Source organism: Canis lupus, chromosome 10, assembly GCF_011100685.1.
Source record: "Canis lupus familiaris isolate Mischka breed German Shepherd chromosome 10, alternate assembly UU_Cfam_GSD_1.0, whole genome shotgun sequence".
Taxonomy (NCBI): Eukaryota; Metazoa; Chordata; class Mammalia; order Carnivora; family Canidae; genus Canis; species Canis lupus.
In genome coordinates, this window is record NC_049231.1 from 63,002,598 (window position 1) to 63,021,400 (window position 18,803).

Genomic DNA, 18,803 nt, shown 5'->3' on the forward strand with positions numbered 1-18,803 from the left:
CAATTTTGTTGGGAAATATGCTTGGTTGATTTCCACAACAGATTTGCATGCTCCTTCCCCATGGTAGCATCCTGGTTGATATTTCTATACATCTGTGTCTTATGTTTAGGAAGGTCAACTAAATGAACACTCCTTAACTGTGGTGTCACCAATTTTTCAGTGTGTATGTTAAATATATATATATATATATATATATATATATATATATATATCTCACTTCCATCTCTTTTTCCGCTGAAACTATCATATATGAAATCATAATGTTGTTTTTTTAAAAAAGATTTTATTTATTTATTTGAGAGAGAGTGTGCAGGAGGAGGAGTAGAGAGGAACAAGCAGACTCTGTGCTAAGATCATGACCTGAGCCAAAATCAAGAATCAGATGCCTAATCGACTGAGACACCCAAATGCCCCCCATAATGTTTATCATAAAAAATCACATTCATCCTGCATGATTTTTTAAAAGATTTTATTTGAGAGAGAGAAAGAGAGAGAGCAGGAGGGGAGGAGGCACATGGTGGGGAGGGGCAGTAGGAGAAGGAGAAGCAGACTACCTGCTGAGCAGGGAACCCAATGAGAGGCATGCTCTCAGGACCAGGAGATCATGACCTGAGGGGAAGGCAGCTGCTTAACCAACTGAGCCACCCAGGTGCCCCCTGCATGATTTTTAAAAATTAACTTTACCGGGGTATAATCTACATAAAATATATCCACTTAAACTGTATACTGTCAGGTTCTTAGATAAATGATACATCCACATTCTGCATTTTTTAAAGATTTTTTTATTTATTCATTTGAGAGAGAGAGAGTGAGAGCACAAGCAGGGAGGAGGGTCAGAAGGAGAGGGAGAAGCAGACTCCTCGCTAAGCAGGGAGCCTCATATGGGACTCAATCCCAGGACCCCAAGGATTATGACCTGAGGGGAAGGCAAATACTCAACTGACTGAGTCCTCCAGGTGCTCCTCTGCATGGTTTTTAATTTGGAGAAATGAGTGACTTGAGTTCAATCCAAAACTGGTCATTTACTAGCCATGTGACCTTGGGCAAGTTACCTTAACTTCTCAAAGCCTTGATTCTTCTCCCTGTAAAATGAGGATGATAGTCTCACAAAATTGTTAAAGGTACAGTGAAATAATGAGCAGTAAGTGTCCAGAATACAGCCTAGTCTCAATTCACCTTTTACTACTAGGTGTGATAAAAAATAAACTTCAGGGGATCCCTGGGGTGGCTCAGCGGTTTAGTGCCTGGAGTCCCAGGATCCAGTCCTATGTCAGACTCCCCGCATGGAGCCTGCTTCTCCCTGTGCCTAAGTGTCTGCCTCTCTCTCTCTCTGCTGTGTCTCTCATGGAATAAATAAATAAAATATTAAAAATAAAATAAATAAACTTAATATATCTAAATTTCTACCTAGGGTCTTTCAAGTTTTTTTTTTTTTTTTTTTTTTTTATTTATGATAGTCACAGAGAGAGAGAGAGAGAGAGAGAGAGGCAGAGACATAGGCAGAGGGAGAAGCAGGCTCCATGCACCGGGAGCCCGACGTGGGATTCGATCCCGGGTCTCCAGGATCGCGCCCCGGGCCAAAGGCAGGCGCTAAACCGCTGCGCCACCCGGGGATCCCTACCTAGGGTCTTTCAAATAGAAATCTACGAACTCATCATTTTTTCCCTCACTTATAACTGTTCACCATATTCATTTATTATAATTTTTTTGACAGATCCTGCCTCATGTTTATTTGTGCAAATAGCACAGGAGGACATGAACCCCATGTAACCAGAAGCCTGGGGAGGGAGGGGTGTGTCACACTAGAACTTCTATCCATATCCTTCTTATCACTAGTTTGTACACTACTAGAGCCTTCATGGGGGCTTGAGAACACCTTTGGGAGCTGAAGCCATAGGCATAGCTTGGGCCTTGGCTTCAGCCTTGGCCTTGGTCTTTGGCCCCCAGAGACTGAGACCCTTGGCAATATGGCACCAGCATGTTTCCTGAGCTTGGGGTGAGCAATGTAGGCAAGTTGACTGAGCTTGCAGCTGCCACCACTTACGATCTTGGGTTTGATCTCCTTGGGCTTGACTAGGGCCTTGACAGCCTCAGCATGCACTCACAGCCTTGGTGGAGTTGCCCTGCACCTTCTTCAGGCACTTCTTGTTATGCTTCTTGGCAACAGGCATGTTCCTCAGGATCAATGTCTATCCCCTTAAAAAGATTCTTATCTTTGGGACTGGATTTTTTGGATCTTGTCTCTGTGCCATTTTCATGACTCGTTGTATGTGGTGTAGTTCTTGAACTTGGCTATATCTGCATGAAGCTTATGGATCCTGAATTGTTTGGGACCACCATATTCATTTATTCTTTATTGCAGAGGTAGAAGCAACACTGGAGAAACAGCATGATCTTATATCTCACCTGCCAACAACCCTCAGAATTTTGAGTGTGTCCTTGTTAGCACTAACAGGCCCATAAGGTTGTGTGTACCTTTAACTCTGCCACTAACCACTGCTGAATAATTTCTAAAGGACAAAGTTTCATAACGAATAGGTGGTTATGAAGTACGTCTCATAACTACACATTTCCTTAGGTAAAAATTCACAGGCGCTAAAGGATAGCTTCTATAATTGTGCAAGTACAATTCTAAGCACTGGAAGCAGGTGGGGTTTTTTGCCTTTAAATTCCCTAGAAGTGTATTAGGCAACGTTCTTCAGCATCTGAGAACATAGGCAAACAACTGTACGTGCTAAATCATCTGGCTTCTTTTGATCACAAGGGCTGACTCCAGCCAACGAATAACTTGTGAATACAATCTGATGTCAGACAAGGAGAAACACAGATGACAGTGGCTTTACGTCGTTCTTGATTATGCCTGGGGTATATATTCATTGGAGGTTCCCCCTCCCCCCACTAACTTTCAGAAACCTGAAAAGAACTTTGAAAACATCAACACCCCATTTCCCTGCTTCATACCTGCATTGTTCTAAATAATCCGATCTGAACTTGGTCTGTAAGTATTAGGGCTGGTGTCAACTGCAATTAACAGGCATCCTGTTAAGCTGCAATGAATTAAAGGGCAGTTGGAAATCAGCAATACTTTGATGGTGATTCTAGCCGTCTGTATGTTTTAACTGAACTCACCTCAAACATTTTTAGTCCTGTCCTGTCCTTGCTCCCTGATTTTTCTCCAGCCAGGCACTTGGCAGTTCAGGGGCTTTCTTCTCCTTTCACCAGCCTATTTACCTATTCCCCTTCTTATCACTTCCCCTTGGGCGGGGCTGGCGCTTCAGGAGGTAGAAGTGTCCACAAGGTTCTTCAGGATCCACCCTCCCCTACAGGTTCTCAACGCAGAGATGCGCCGAGGGACAGAGACTCAGCCCGCGGCCGCCGGACGACCAGGCCTCGATGGGGCCCTAAGGAGAAAAGCCTCTGGCTTCTCCCGGTCCCAGACTCCGCCAGGCCTTCGGGATCGGGATCGGGATCGGGATCGGGATCGGGATCAGGATCAGGATCGGGATCCGACGACTCCCCGCAGCGCGGAGGAGGAGGAGGAGGAGGAGGAGGAGGAGGAGGAGGAGGAGGAGGAGGAGCAGGGCGGAGGCAGAAGCGGGAGAGCCTCCGCCGAAGCCCCGCCCCGCGCTGGGCTCCCAGGGAGGACCCGAACTGGGCCGCGAACCAGCCTCGGCGGGGCAGGGGGTCGTGGGACCGCCCCGAGTGGGCGATCGGGCCGCCGCACAGGCCCCCGCGCAGGAAGGAGACCCTGCCCCGCAGGGGGGAGGCCTTGGCGGCGCTGCCCGTCCTCTCACACAGCCGAAGTGACGGGGCGGGTCGTCAGGATGGGCAAGCGGGGTAGCTTCTGTTTTCATTTTCACTTTCCCGATGATCGTGCTGCAGCCTTGGAACCGAGAACGTGAGGGGGCCGGCCCTGGGTCACGGCCTCCGCCTCCAGGCCGGCCTCCCAGCCGTGAGGGCCCAGGAGCACTGGTGCGGGGTGAGAGGGTCCGCAGGGTGGACCATACAAAGCAGTACTCCGAGGTTTCCACCTCTGAAACAGTCTGGGAGAAAATGCAAATGTACTGGGGTCACCGTAAGTAACTTAAGTATTCCTGGCCCCCTACTATGTAAAAATATTGTTCTGGTTGAGTGGTTAACTGCCCTTTTCTTCTTTTATTTTATTTTTTTTATTTTTTATTTTTTTCCCTTTTCTTCTTTTAAGTAGAAAACCCGACCTTTAGAAATACAGACCAGATGTGGTGGCGAGGCTAGTTTGAAAGCAGCTGGACAGGGAGCACCTCAAGGAAAGCAAAGACGAGGTTCTCCCTCCCTCCCAAGTTGTTAAAAAACGTGATATGGGTCCACTCTTCTTGTAAATGATACGTGCTTTCAGAGAATTGGTTTTGGAATCTAGTTTTGGAACAGCTTTTTTTTTTTTTTTTTTAAAGATTTTATTTATTTATTCATGAGAGACACACAGAGAGAGAGAGAGAGAGAGAGAGAGAGGCAGAGACACAGGCAGAGGGAGAAGCAGGCTCCATGCAGGAAGCCCGAGGTGGTACTTGATCCCAGGTCTCAAGGATCATGCATGCCCTGGGCTGAAGGCGGCGGCACTAAACCGCTGAGCCACCTGGACTCCCTGGAACAGCTTCTTAACTGAATTCCTCCATGTTTAGTTCAATTTAAGGCTTGATCGTGTCATCTACCCCAATGCTAGACCAGAGTTAAAGGACCAAAAGAGACTAATAAACCTTTTGGTGGGGGGGGAAGTATATCATTGCCTGTGCAAAGCATACTTCAACTCAAAAACTATAATAAAAGCAAAATTCAAGCACCCTGACATTGGAGATTCCAAAAAAAAAGCACTCAGAACAATGTACAATACTGGATTAAGCCACAACCAGTATGGCAGGAGATTTCTGTTGGTTTCCACTATCTCTATAGCTTTGAGCAGTGTTGACAACTACTCAAAGGATAGTGAGTGGGTTTATCAGTTCTTTGAGGATGTTCCACTCAGTAGCCAGTGGAAACCAATTGTTAAGCATCTCTTCTTATACCTCATAAACCACAACCACAGTCTTTGATCCCTGGCTCCAAACAGATTCTAAAATAACCTCGATGAAAATACAAAATATAGGGTGACTGGGTGGCTCAGTCAGTAAGCATCTGCCTTCAGCTCAGGTCCTGATCCCAGGGTCCTGGGACAGAGTCTCCCATTGGGCTCCCTGCTCAGAGGGGAGTCTACTTCTCCCTCTACACCTCCCTTCTGCTCATGATTCTCTCTCGTGCACTCTCTCTCAAATCAATTAATAAAATCTTAAAAAAAAAAAAAAGAAAAGAAAATAGGGGCACCTGGGTGGCTCAGCGGTTGAGCATCTGCCTTCCTCTCAGGTCATAATCCCAGAATCCTGGGATCAAGTCCCACATCAGGCTCCCCTTAGGGAACCTGCTTCTCCCTCTACCTATGTCTCTACCTCTCTCTCTGTGTTTCTCATGAATAAATAAACTTTTAAAATCTTAAAAAAATAAAAATAAAAAATAAAATATATTATGTATATGTATCATTCAGAGACTTCAATAAAATAAAAGAATCTTCCTAGAAAATAAACAAAAACAAAAAATACTTCATACTTTAGGTTATTTAAGTGAATCATATTCAGCTTTCATAACTGCAAAATATGTTTGGTTTAGCAGCTCTTTCTGCCAATGGGTCCTATTCTCATGCTTTAATAAAACCACCTTTTTTTTTTTTGCACTGAAGAAAAAAAAGTTTGGTTTAACCAACCAAATTCTGTGCTACATCCAGGGAAAAGAGGTATATATCACAGACACTAATATGGAAGATGGATAAATAGAAAAACAACTAATTCACTGTTACATGTTTAATAAAAGCATATATTAGGTACAAAAGTAGCCTAACTAAGGGAGTGACTAATTCTATGAGGTTTATGGGGATGAGGATTTAAGAAAAGGTTTGACTCATGAATGATGTCTATGTCCATTTGAGGTGGTATTTGAAACAATGAAGCATAAGCAGAAATGCAAAGAAAAAAAAGCTCATGAGGTAGATATTAATAAATGACTATAAAGTGCTGACTGACAACACAGAAGAAATTAAAATATAAAGAGGTACAGAATTCTATTAATTTTAAATTGGCAGCAAAAAAATTAGTTGAAAAATGGGGTGAAAGGGTAGAGAACTCCTTTTACTTAAATCTTAAGTAACACAGAAATTAAAATAACAGCCCTTGCCTCTACTCTAGGCAAAGCCAGCACTGTTATATTGGTGTGTTATTTCCCCAGGTTATGTACTTGGAACTGAAATTATTTTCTATAAAAATAACTCTCCATACATTGAGGCAGTACAGGATAATGGTTGAGTAGGCTGGCAGTCTGGTGTTGCCTGGGCTAGAATGTAGGAAACACCACTTCCCACTTGGAAAGTTACTTCTCTTTATTTCAGTTTTCCCCTCTGCAAAATAGGACTATAACTTTACCAACTGTCAGTGAAGATTTTAAATGTCAGAAGGATTTTATTTTGTGCATGGGAAAGAACCCAAAAAGCTGCTTGATTTTTAACTGATATTTATTAGTGTTGTAAATTTTAAGCCTAGCTGTTATTAAGCATGTAAAAGCAAATCTCAAATTCACTTATAAATCAATTTTATGTTAAAAATGAAACACTTGGGATCCCTGGGTGGCGCAGCGGTTTGGCGCCTGCCTTTGGCCCAGGGCGCGATCCTGGAGACCCGGGATCGAATCCCATGTCGGGCTCCGGGTGCATGGAGCCTGCTTCTCCCTCTGCCTGTGTCTCTGCCCTCCCCCCCCTCTCTCTCTGTGTGACTATCATAAATAAATAAAAATTTTAAAAAATGTTAAAAAAATAAATAAAAATGATTTTAAAAACACTTTTACTTGTTCTTTGATCAATGTTTGGTGAACTTCTTAATTGGACATATTAAACTTTCCATTTAAACACTCTTATAAATACGATAGAATTTTCTTAAAGCATTAAATAACAAAAGCATCCAACAAATCAAATTATCTTACACATTTGCACTGTATACAAACTTAATTTATTAATAAGTTTATTAACTTACTAAGTTCCCTTAAAATATGTCAAATTCACACAAAACTGTATCTGATTGTCTTAGGCACCTCACGCCCCTAACAAGGCAGATTTACACTCTAAATCATCTTGGCCCATTTTCTGCCCAGTTCCAGAGCACTTAGAGAGTATTCCTGAGTCTTCTTCAGCCCTGAAAGGACACTGGTTAGAAGTGCGCTCTGCTACTAACTGGCTGTGTGACCTTGGTTAAGTCCTTTACCTCTTTGTGTCTCAGCTTTATCACCTGAAAGTGGGGGTAGCAATAGTACACAACTCCTCAAGTTGTGAGTCTTACCTGAGTTAGTGCATGCAAAGCACTTAAAACCGTGCCCGGTGGGTGCTAAGTGCTCAACAAGTGTCATGGTATTTGTGTAAAAATACTAGATCAAGTTCTCTTAGGCATCTGTGCAGCATAAAAATCAAACCTATACATTAAGGCAATTCACTTAAGCATTGAAATATCTACTACATCGCTTATTGGTCAAATCCTAAGTATTTCCATTAAAAATCTAATGTCAGATTCCACACACCCCCAACCTGTGAGACTCTCTAAAATATTTCAAGTATCTTAAATACAGAGAATACATACATAAGCAACACAGTGAGTTAAAAGTGTGTTACTACTTCTTGTAAATAGAAGGTGTCATTAAAAGTCACGTTAATTTCTTTACCAGGTGTATGTTACTCGGGCTGCAGTCATTATCCAGTGACATTATCCAAGGACGAGGGCAGGAGATTTATTTTGGTACTGTCAATCTGATATGTTCAGGGGTCAGTCAAAGACTTGAGATTGGGGTTACGGTTTTGGGGTTTTTGGTCAGTTTACAGATGGGGGAAGATTAAGTGGAAGAGGAAGGGGTGCACCCCCTGAGGGCTATTCCAGGCCTGGCGCTCAACAAGCTGGGCCCCCTGTAATCCCTGGGAACTGCCTGCCCTGTGGTAGGAACTCAAAGCATTTCAGATGGGATTGATTTTTACAACGTAGGGCATCATCTATCCCTTGCAAGTTTTACCTTTGCCTGATTTTTGTGGTAACTCTTTTCCACTTTTCCCTGCTTGACTTGAGAGGATGGAATTCACTTTCCCACTTGAGAGTTCAGCTAATCTCTGCTTATTGAAGTTAATTAAATTCTTTGCCTCTTTTATATTTACTTTCTTATCTGTCAAATAAACAGATGAATGCCAAATAACTCATAGGGTTGTCATAAGCCTTACATGAAATTCTGTGAATCACAATGTTGGGTATATAGTAAGTGTTCAGTATATGTTAACTATTATTATATGGCTATTTTTTCCAACTTTTTTTTCTTTAAACATTTTCAGGGGATCCCTGGGTGGCTCAGCGGTTTGGTGCCTGCCTTTGGCCCAGGGCATGATCCTGGAGTCCCGGGATCAAGTCCTACATTGGGCTCCCTGCATGGAGCCTGCTTCTCCTTCTGCCTGTATTTCTGCCCCGCCCCCATCTCATGAATAAATAAATAAAATCTTAAAAAAAAAAAACATTTTCACATTCTTTAAATATTTTATTAAAATGCAAAAGAACAGCATCCTTTTTTTTAAATTTATTTTTTATTGGTGTTCAATTTACCAACATACAGAATAACCCCCAGTGCCCGTCACCCATTCATTCCCACCCCCCGCCCTCCTCCCCTTCTACCACCCCTAGTTCGTTTCCCAGAGTTAGCAGTCTTTACGTTCTGTCTCCCTTTCTGATATTTCCCACACATTTCTTCTCCCTTCCCTTATATTCCCTTTCACTATTATTTATATTCCCCACATGAATGAGAACATATAATGTTTGTCCTTCTCCGACTGACTTACTTCACTCAGCGAACAGCATCCTTCAATCAAAATTCAAACTTGCACTGCCTTATGGTAAGACACTGTATTAATTTCCTATTGTTGTTACAACAAATTACCATAAATTTAGGGACTTAAAAATCACCTCAAATTTAGTATCTTACAGTTCTGGAGGTCAGAAATCTAAAAAGTTCTCACTGAACTAAGATCAAGGTGTTGGCAGTGAGCTGCATTCCTTTCTGGAAGCTGTCAGGGAGAATCCATTTCCCTGCCTTTTCCAGCTTCTAAAGGCCACCTGCATTCTTTGGCTCATGGTCTTTTCCTCCAGCAATAGTATCACTCTGACCTCTGCTTTTGTCGACATACTTCCTTTTCTGACTCTAACTCTCCTGCTTCCCTCTTTAAGGAGACTTTCCTGGCCTCACCTGGATGATCCAGGATAATCTTCCCATTTCGAGTTCCTTAATCATATCTGCAAAGTCCCTTTGCCATGTAAGGTAACATATTCAGGCATTTCAGGAATTAGGACATGGTTGTCTTTGGGCCACATATACTACTCCTGAAATTACTGATGTTGAAACTAAAGGTGGCATTATGTATCAGCAAAGGGATGAAAAAAGATTATTTCACTCTCCTTTAAATAGACCTTGGCCAAATGCTAAGAGCATTTGAAGACAAACCCTTTGGCTATTTGTTTCCTTAGAATTAGGTAAATTTTTAAATCTAAAGGGTTCTGAGTACCTTCCAGGTATTCCAGGTACTATATGCCAGATAAATATTTATATACAATATCATCTCATCTCTCTAGAACATGGCAACATATTCCTAAGCTGCTAAAACGTAGGAAGTGCATATGCATGTACATGCACACACACACACACACACACACACACACACAAGCTGTCCTGAGTTGCTAAAATAGCTGACGAAACGTTGTACTAAGACTCTCATGTTTCACTCACAGGAAAACCTTAGACTTACAGTCAGATCCCACAACTCGACATATAGTTCTTTTAAGCCTATCTTATTTCCAATCCTTGGCTGACCTGAAGTAGGAAATTAGAAGGGCAAGAAAGAAAGCTCTAGGCAGGTAAGTCGACATAACTAAGAAGACCAGAGAAAACTTATCGCAGTCATTAATGTGCCTTGTTGATATGACATAGTCATAGTCATCTGTTGGTTCTCAAATGGTTAGCCAATCACTACCTCTCTGAGATTTAACAAATATGTATATATATATACACACACTTAGACTATTGATGTCTAGACTCCTATCTATGATAGAATTCTATGATTTCAGGTCATAACAACAGCTTGTCAACCAAGGAGACAATCAGAAGTGCTATGTATTCTGATGCACTTATTTGTTATTATATTATGACGACAACTACTACTATGAATCTAACATTTTACCAGCACTTAAATGTTGTCTAGGACAATTAAGAGTGAGGCAGGCAGGGCAATGTGCTTCAATAGTGTCAAAGGCATCACTTTTTCACAACCAGAACAATGATATTTGATGCTTTTATCCACTCAGCGTTAAAGAACATGTGCCAAGCACTGTGTTAGGTACTAAGTCTTTATGAGAAATTAGCTTATTTTCATATTTCAGGGGAAAGGTGAAGAGCAATAACTAAACTAAAAATTAAAAATTGTGTAAATGTTTTGATCTAGAATTTCTTCCCACAAACAGCCCAACAGAAACTTTCATGAAAGTGCTCAAAGGTTTCTGTGCAAAGATGCTTCCTTATGCATTGTTTGTAACAGTAATACAGTAAAACACTGGAAATGATCTAAATGACCATCATTAGAATGAGAGAGACCTATAGGGCACCTGGGTGGCTCAGTGGTTGAGCGTCTGCCTTTGGCCCAGGGTGTGATCCTGGGTCCCGGGATCGAGTCCCACATCGGGCTCCCTGCATGGAGCCTGCTTCTTCCTCTGCCTGTGTCTCTGCCTCTCTTTCTGTGTGTATCTCATAAATAAGTATATAAAATCTTTAAAAAAAAGTGTTTAAAAAAAAAGAGACCTATAAACACCAACATGAAAAGATGGCAAGATACAGTACCAGATGATAAAGTTATAAGACAGTATGTTTTTCTTTTGTTGATACAGAGATATAAGTATGTGCAAGAAAATCTCAAGGATATAAAAAAAGTATTTTTTTTACAACAAAGTATTAATAAGGGTAAGTATTATGGAGATTTTTTCCTTTCTACTTTTTTTTTTTACAATGTTCACAGAAAAACCACAAAGGTTAAAAAAAAAAAACCACAAAGGTAAAACAAATAGAGTAATACAAAATAAAAGGCAATAAATTAAATAGTAAGTTTTAGCAATGTTTTTATGAGAAAGTATTGAAATTTTATTTACAACAAAATGTTTTCCAAGAATTTGAACTAGATAAGGTATTTCATCTGTGGTTTTCTGACCTAGTGGCTAGAAACTGAACTTCTACTCAGTTTCCCCTTTCTTCATTTGGTTGGTTATTAGCTTTCAGTAAGGTGTTTCACCTGAGCCTGCTCTTTAAGAGCCCTGGATTCAGAACACGGGATAATAGGGAGTGCACACATGCCAATTTGTTTACTGCGAGTCTCCCAGAGGAAATCATGTGCATCTGTCTGTTTACTTTTCCTTGGAACCCAGAAGGTCACCTCTAAAAATAATCTTGCTCAGTGTCAGAGCTTCCGTGACACAGAGGTACATGCCTCACATGCTCCTCGCAGTTAGTGCCCTATGCCAGGCATATCCAGTTCTCAAAGGACCAGGACCAGAGAAGGAGGGAAAGTAGCTGCCAGCTGAACTGTCCACCTTCTAAGTTAATTTAATAATGCTCACAAAGGAAGCCCCTTAAAAAATAGCACACACCTTTTCTCATGGCTGTCACTCTACATTAGTGATGTTGAACTTTTAAATGTTTATTGGCTGCGTGTATTTCTTCTTTTGCGATTTTCTGAAGGAGACATGAAGAGAATTTCTCAACCAGAGCCCATGCTATGGTTATTTGACTTCGCAATGGGCACATTTGGGGTGCTTCACCAGCCTTTCTGGTAAGGCCCTGAAGCTCTATTGAATGAACAGTCCTGAGAAACTATGCTTGTACCAGGGGAAAATGCTCCATTTGCCTTGGCCTCCACCCCATTCCTCTTGGCTTGTACCTTTTCAACACTCCCCGCTGGGCTGGGACACGTTGTGTGAGTGGGTAAAGTGAGGAGAAAGAGCGAGATCAGTTAGAAATCTGCTGTCCAAGTCAGAAATACTGAAAGGCCAAACTAAAGACATGGGCAGAAGAGAAATTAATAGAAAGATGGTAATTGAAGAGTTGGAATCTATGGAATTTTATAGCTGATTGGATCTAGGGTACAAAAGATTTCCACATGTTCCAGAAGTTTTCTAGACTTGTGCTAGGAACCTGGTGGTGCCATTATGGAGGAGATGTCCCATACTGGACTCTGAATTCATCCTCTTCAGTCTCTCCAGGGATCTCAGGGCAACAACTGTTTTGCCATCTATCTTCAATTGTTCACTTTCATTGATTCTTTTCCATTTAACCCTATTCAAGAATCTCTCACATTTAACAAAACAAAACAAACAAAAACAAACCTTTCCCCTTGAGAGGTAGTGGGAAGAGTAGGCTACTAATATCCTCATCTTAAATGTAGGGCGTCAAGAAATGCTGTGATTAATGGAATGAAAAAAGAGCTTAAGTAGGTTTTGTGGCCAGTGGATGGTGACACAACCATTTTGGATGACAAGAGAGAGGTATCAGTGAACTAAATTCTTACTCAGCACAGCATGAAGTTAATAGATAATATCTAAGGCTAATAAATCAAGAAACCATCATTAGGAGGTTAATTAGTGATAAGGAGGTTACCTTAACACAGAAGCAGTTCAAAGTGGTTGCTTCTGGGGGCTGGCAGAGTGGCTCAGAGGATTGTTGCTTTTTTAAAAAATTATTTGCATGTATTTCTTTGATGAGGTTTTAAAAATGTTCCCCCCGCCTTTTTTTCAATATGGTAAAGAGAGAGGCCTTAAAAAAAAAAATCCTCCCTAAACTTACATTTCATGGCTACCACTATATCTTTCCTCTTCCTTAATATACATTCCTTTTATTTTTTTTAAGATTTTATTTATTTATTTGAGAGAGAGAGATAGCAAGAGAGAGCATGAGCAGGGCCAAGGGAGAAGGAGAAGCAGACTCCTACTCAATGTGGGGCTCCAACCCAGGACCCTGAGATCACAATCTGAGCCGAAGGCAGACAGGACTGAGCCACCCAGGTGCCCTCCTTTTTAAAAATTTTAACTAGGCTCCATGCCTCAGTGTGGAGCCCAACGCAGGGCTCGAATTTACCACCAAGAGATCAAGACCTGAGCCAAGATCAAGAGCTGAACACTTAACCCACTGAGCCACCCACACACTCCATGATATAATCTTTAATATATAATAATAATAATAGTAGTAGTAACTGACATTTACTGAAAATTTTTTTAAAAGATTGTATTTATTTATTCATGAGAGACACACACACAGAGGCAGAGACATAGGAAGAGGGAGAAGCAGGCTCATGCGAGGAGCCTGATGTGGGACTCGATCCAGGGACCAGGATCACACACTGAGCTGAAGGTAAACACTCAACTACTGAGCCACCCAGGCGTCCCCGACATTTGCTGAATTATTGTTATGTGCCATGCACGTTAATTGCTTTACTTTCATCATCTCATCTAATCTTTACAGTGAACTTATTGCAATTAGATATTTTGAAGTTTTCTTTTTTTAAAGTTTTATTCATTTAAGTAATTTCCACACCCAACGTGGAGCTAGAACTTGAAGGAGTTTTCTACATTCACCATCTACATTTGCTTACCATCCGGGTTCCCCTCAACCACTGCAGATTGGCTTAGATTGCTCTCAAAAAGGGCACCCACAGCGCTTCCCTACCATTGAAACTAGTTGTACTGTCAGCATCTTTACCTCGACTCCTATCCTTTTGCTTCCACAAGACTACACTTTTTTGGTTTTTCCTTCGGCTTCTCTAGCTTCTTCTCAGTCTCCTTTAAGGTCTTTCTCCTCCGACTCACCTCCTAAATGTCTGAATGTCTCAGTCCCTTCTTCAACCTGCTTTCCCTCTCATTTTATATCTCTTTGTAGTATTCATATATTTCTATTGTTTAAGTTACCATTGATGAAACTCAAACCTGTCTCTATCCCAACAGTTCCTTCTCCTGAACTACAGACCCACAGACCACTGTCTATCAGACATCCTGATCTGGGTGTCCCACTTGCACCTCACCTCCACATGTCTCAAGTGAAACAAATCAACATTCCTTCATATTTGCCCTTTTTTGTGTATTTATCTCTCTCAATGACTCTACCACCATCCATAGAGTTGCCTACTTCCCAATATGAACATTATCCTTGATTCCTTAGCTGCTTTACACATCTAATAACATCTAATCAACCACCAAGTTTCATGTAGTTTCCATCCTGGATTTCTTTCTCCCCCTCCTTATCTAGGGGGCCACTTGCTTTAATTTGCACTGTCATCATCTCTTATCTGGGCTATGGCTACAGCCTGCTAATTGTCTCCTTGCCCTCCACGCTTTGCTTCCCTCTAGAGTCCATTCTCTACTTTCCAGCCAGAAGTATTCTTTCCTGTATGCAAATCTGAACACGCTTCTCGTCTGTTAAAAGGATTTAATGGTTTCCTGTACCCTCAAACTCAGCTGGTCTCTGCTCACCTCTGTCTCACACTCCCTCTGGTCCTGCCACACTGAACTGTTTGCAGCCTCTTGACTCTCTCCTCCAGTTTCAAGCATTTGCTCTAACTACTCCCTCTGCCTGAGATCATCCTACCCCCTTTTCTTCCTTTGTGATTCTTACTGGTCTTTCTTGATTCAGCAGAGATATTTTCTCTTTGGAAGGGGCTTTTTCTAACATGAAAGCCTGAATTAGGTTCCCCTCTGTGCATTCCATAGCACGACCACAATACTGAATTTACCTGTAATATCTTCTCTGTCTCTCTCACTAAATTGCAAACTGTTAGGGAGGCGGATGGTATATTACCTCCTGGCAGAGAGCATCAATTCACTGAATGAGTTGGAGTTCCTATGGATTGGAAAGAATGTGGAGTCTGGATTCAGACAGACCTAGATTTTGGTTTCTTCTTCTTCTGAGTCTTTTCCCCGCCGCCCCAGCTGTGAAGTGTAGATCGAAGTTCCTTCTTCACAGAGTTGTTGTGAAGATTAAAGGAAGTACCTAACACAAGATGTGGTTACAGAAGCTTGCAGTCTGTGTGTGTTCTCTTCCCCCACTGACGGCAGAACCTGGTTGGAGGGGAATAAGGGTGGATTCAAAGGTGGCTCATGCAGGAGTGGCCAGCAGGGAGCAGTAGGTAGGGGCTGAAGCTGAAGTGGAAGCTGGAGGTGTAGGTTAGGGAGCCATCAGTTTAGGAAAACTGAGTTTAGGAGTAGATAAGACTATGCCCTGGGGAAGACTGAGGCCTAGGGAGCGGTAAAGAGATTTGCCTTTGCAAAGGGAGGAGGAGGAGTGGTCTGCAGGATGTTAGATGAGAACCAAAATGAGGAGGGAGAAGCAACAGTGTCACACACTGCAGAGGTTGAGGAGAAAGTGCCCCTTAGGTTGGACTTAATGAGGTCATTGATGTCCTTGGAAAGAGTGTTGATGGCTGCTTTGTGTGGTTAATCATTTGTTCTAGTTCTGAGTAGAAAGGGAGGGGCATGTGGGACTTGGAGTTCCAGTGCAAAAGCCATCTGAACAGATAAGGGGGAGGGAAGAGCTGAAGATAACAGTAGCAGCAAACGGTGTTCATAGCACTGAACTGGGGTGCATGATGTACCCAGATGCCCAGGCCCTTCCCCACTTCTCACCACCATCCTCACCAACTCCTGCTCTGCTTAAGAATACCAAGGAATAACCAGGCATGGGTGGCAGGGAGTGGTGGAAGCATATACAAAGGGTATACAGAGGGTTGGTTTTTTTTGTTTAATAACTACCACTTATTCTTTTCTGTGTGGCAGGCACTGTGCTAAATGTTTTGCTCATACTACCTCTCTTACTCTTCACAACAATCCTTTAAAATACTGTCATCAATTTAGTAATGAGAAAACTAAGGCTCAGAGAAGTTAATTAACCCGTTGGAAGTCAACCAGTAAGTGATGAGCTGAGATTAAAACTGGGATCTTTAAAACCCTTGCTCTTTACTGGCTTGAAGGAGGGGTGATGGAGTAAGGAAGGGACATGGAGAAGTCAGCTTGAGGGTCAAGGGAGAGGCATCTCAAGGCTTCTGGAAAGTTAAGGAATCTTTTTTGCATATGTAACTCACTTCCCTGACTCTGTCCAGATAAGTAGTGAATCAAGTTTACACTAAAGGCTAGAACCATCTGGAACTTCATAGTCCCATAACACTTTCTGCACTAATGGAATGTTCGCTCTCTGTGCTAATATGGTAGTCATTAGTCACACACATGGCTAATGAGCACTTGAAATGTGGCTACTGTGATTGAAAAACTAAATTTTTAATTTTAGTTTAAATTTTAAAATTGATACTTGAGAGGGCAATTATAAATTAATTTATAATTTATGAATTTATAAATTAATCTTGATCATAGGTATGTATACATAGGGAAAAACATGGTGTATACATATAGCAGGTTGTGTGCTATCATGGTTCATGGTTTCAGGCATTCACTGGGGGTCTTGGAACATATCCCTCTCAGATAAGGGGTCAACTATATACATAAGCAGAACTGATAATTTCCTATATGTACACATTTTGGAATCATAAAACCAGGGTTCAAGGTTTGACAACTACGAGTACTAACATGGTCAGAACATGAAATGGAGACAATCCTGGAAGTCCACAAAAGTTGCCATTGGTACCTATCAACAGACTCCTAGGGCAGCCTGGGTGGCTCAGCGGTTTAGCGCAGCCTTCAGCCCAGGGCGTGATCCTGGAGACCCAGGATGGAGTCCCACATCAGGCTCCCTGCATGGAGCCTGCTTCTCCCTCTGCCTGTGTCTCTGCCTCTCTCTCTATGTCTATCATAAATAAATAAATCTTTTTTTTTTTAGTAAGATCTTAAAAAATAATAAAAATAAAAAATAAAATAAAATTTTGTGAAATCTAAATACAGTGAGCATCTGAATTGTTATTTGCTGTACATGTAATATATGCTGGATTTCAAAGACATAAAAGAAATGAATGTAAAATAGCTTATTCATTTTAAATTGGCTATATGTTGAAATGATAGTATTTTTAATATGTTGTTTTAAATAATTATATTTCTAAAATTAATTTCACCTGTTTTTAGGAAATAAATTTTAATGTGGCTACTAGAAAAATGTTAATTAAATATGTGGCAGGCATTATATTTCTGTGGGACAGCCTTGATCTAGAGGCAGGGTCTTGGCACTGATTGAAGTTTTTTGTTTTTTTTTAAGATTTTATTTATTCGTTCATAGAGACACACACAGAGAGAGAGAGAGAGAGAGGCAGAGACACAGGCAGAGGGAGAAGCAGGCTCCATGCAGGGAGCCTGATGTGGGACTCCATCCTGGGTCTCCAGGATCACGCCCTGGGCTGAAGGCTGCGCTAAACCGCTGAACCACCCAGGCTGCCCTAGGAGTCTGTTGATAGGTACCAATGGCAACTTTTGTGGACTTCCAGGATTGTCTCCATTTACATGTTCTGACCATGTTAGTACTCGTAGTTGTCAAACCTTGAACCCTGGTTTTATGATTCCAAAATGTGTACATATAGGAAATTATCAGTTCTGCTTATGTATATAGTTGACCCCTTATCTGAGAGGGATATGTTCCAAGACCCCCAGTGAATGCCTGAAACCATGATAGCACACAACCTGCTATATATATACACTATGTTTTTCCCTATGTATACATACCTATGATCAAGATTAATTTACAAATTCAGCATAGGAAGAGATTAACAATAACTAATGCAACAGAATAGTAACAATATACTGTAATGTTATATAGATGTGTATATGTGTCTTACTCTCAAAATATCTTATTGTACTATATTCAGTTTTTGTGATAACTGAGATGATAAGATGCCTGTGTGATAAGATGAAGTGAGGTGAATGACACAGGCTTGTGACACAGTGTTAGGCTACAATTGACCCGACGATTCTCAGGAAGAGGATCATCTGCTTGCATGGGTAACTGAGACTGTGGAAAGCAAAACTGCAGATAAGGGGGGACTACTGTAATGCTACTCTCCCTACTCCTAAAATCATGCCTTTCTGTCTTGTTGAAGGAATCTGCAGCTGCAAATCTGTCTTGCTCAAGCCATAAATCAGAGCTGTCATCATTGGGTCAGAGACTAGAAAGCTAAAGACCGTACATCTCTAAAGCTGGCTCTCTGGAGCCCCTATTAAAAGGACATGTGAAAAAAATAAATAAATAAAATAAAAGGACATGTGGTCAAATCCTTCATTTATTTTTTATTTTAAAATAAAATAGCCAGGCAGCCCGGGTGACTCAGCAGTTTAGCGCCGCCTTCAGCCCAGGGCCTGATCCTGGAGACCCAGGATCGAGTCCCACGTCGGGCTCCCTGCATGGAGCCTGCTTCTCCCTCTGCCTGTGTGTCTACCTCTCTCTCTCATTAATAAATAAATAAAATATTTAAATAAATAAATAAGTAAATAATAAAATAAAATAAAATAAAATAAAATAAAATAAAATAAAATGGCCTTGGGGTCCCTGGGTGGCTCCATTGGTTAAGTGTCTGCCTTTAGCTCAGGTCATGATGCCAGGGTCCTGAGATCTAGCCTCGCATCAGGCTCCCTGCTCTGTGGGGCGCTGCTTCTCCCTCTCCCTCTGCCTGCTGTTCCCCCTGCTGTGCGCTCTCTCTGTGTGTAAAATAAAATAAAAGT

The 18,803-nt window shown here is 41.6% G+C and overlaps 1 protein-coding gene and 1 long non-coding RNA gene across 5 annotated transcripts in view; one reads left to right on the forward strand and one right to left on the reverse strand.

The window, feature by feature from the left end:
* Window positions 1–600: 600 nt before the first annotated feature.
* Window positions 601–18,803, reverse strand: part of LOC102157173 (basic proline-rich protein-like) — a 52,620-nt gene continuing 34,417 nt past the window's right edge. For 3 of the 4 annotated variants that reach the window (XR_005366101.1, XR_005366102.1, XM_038551369.1), the window contains 3 exons: window positions 3,130–4,043; window positions 2,962–3,047; window positions 601–1,082 (listed from right to left, as the gene is read on the reverse strand). Coding sequence is in view for 2 of the 4 variants with exons in the window: in XM_038551369.1 (XP_038407297.1) it covers window positions 3,402–4,043 (642 nt within the window). In the remaining 2 variants the exon portion in view is untranslated. The remainder of the gene's footprint in view (window positions 1,083–2,961; window positions 3,048–3,129; window positions 4,044–18,803) is intronic. The other variant, XM_038551370.1, reaches the window with a different exon arrangement.
* On the forward strand, window positions 3,566–4,810 carry LOC119873693. The gene is made up of 2 exons (XR_005366104.1): window positions 3,566–4,075; window positions 4,208–4,810. It is a non-coding gene; the product is annotated as an uncharacterized LOC119873693 (long non-coding RNA).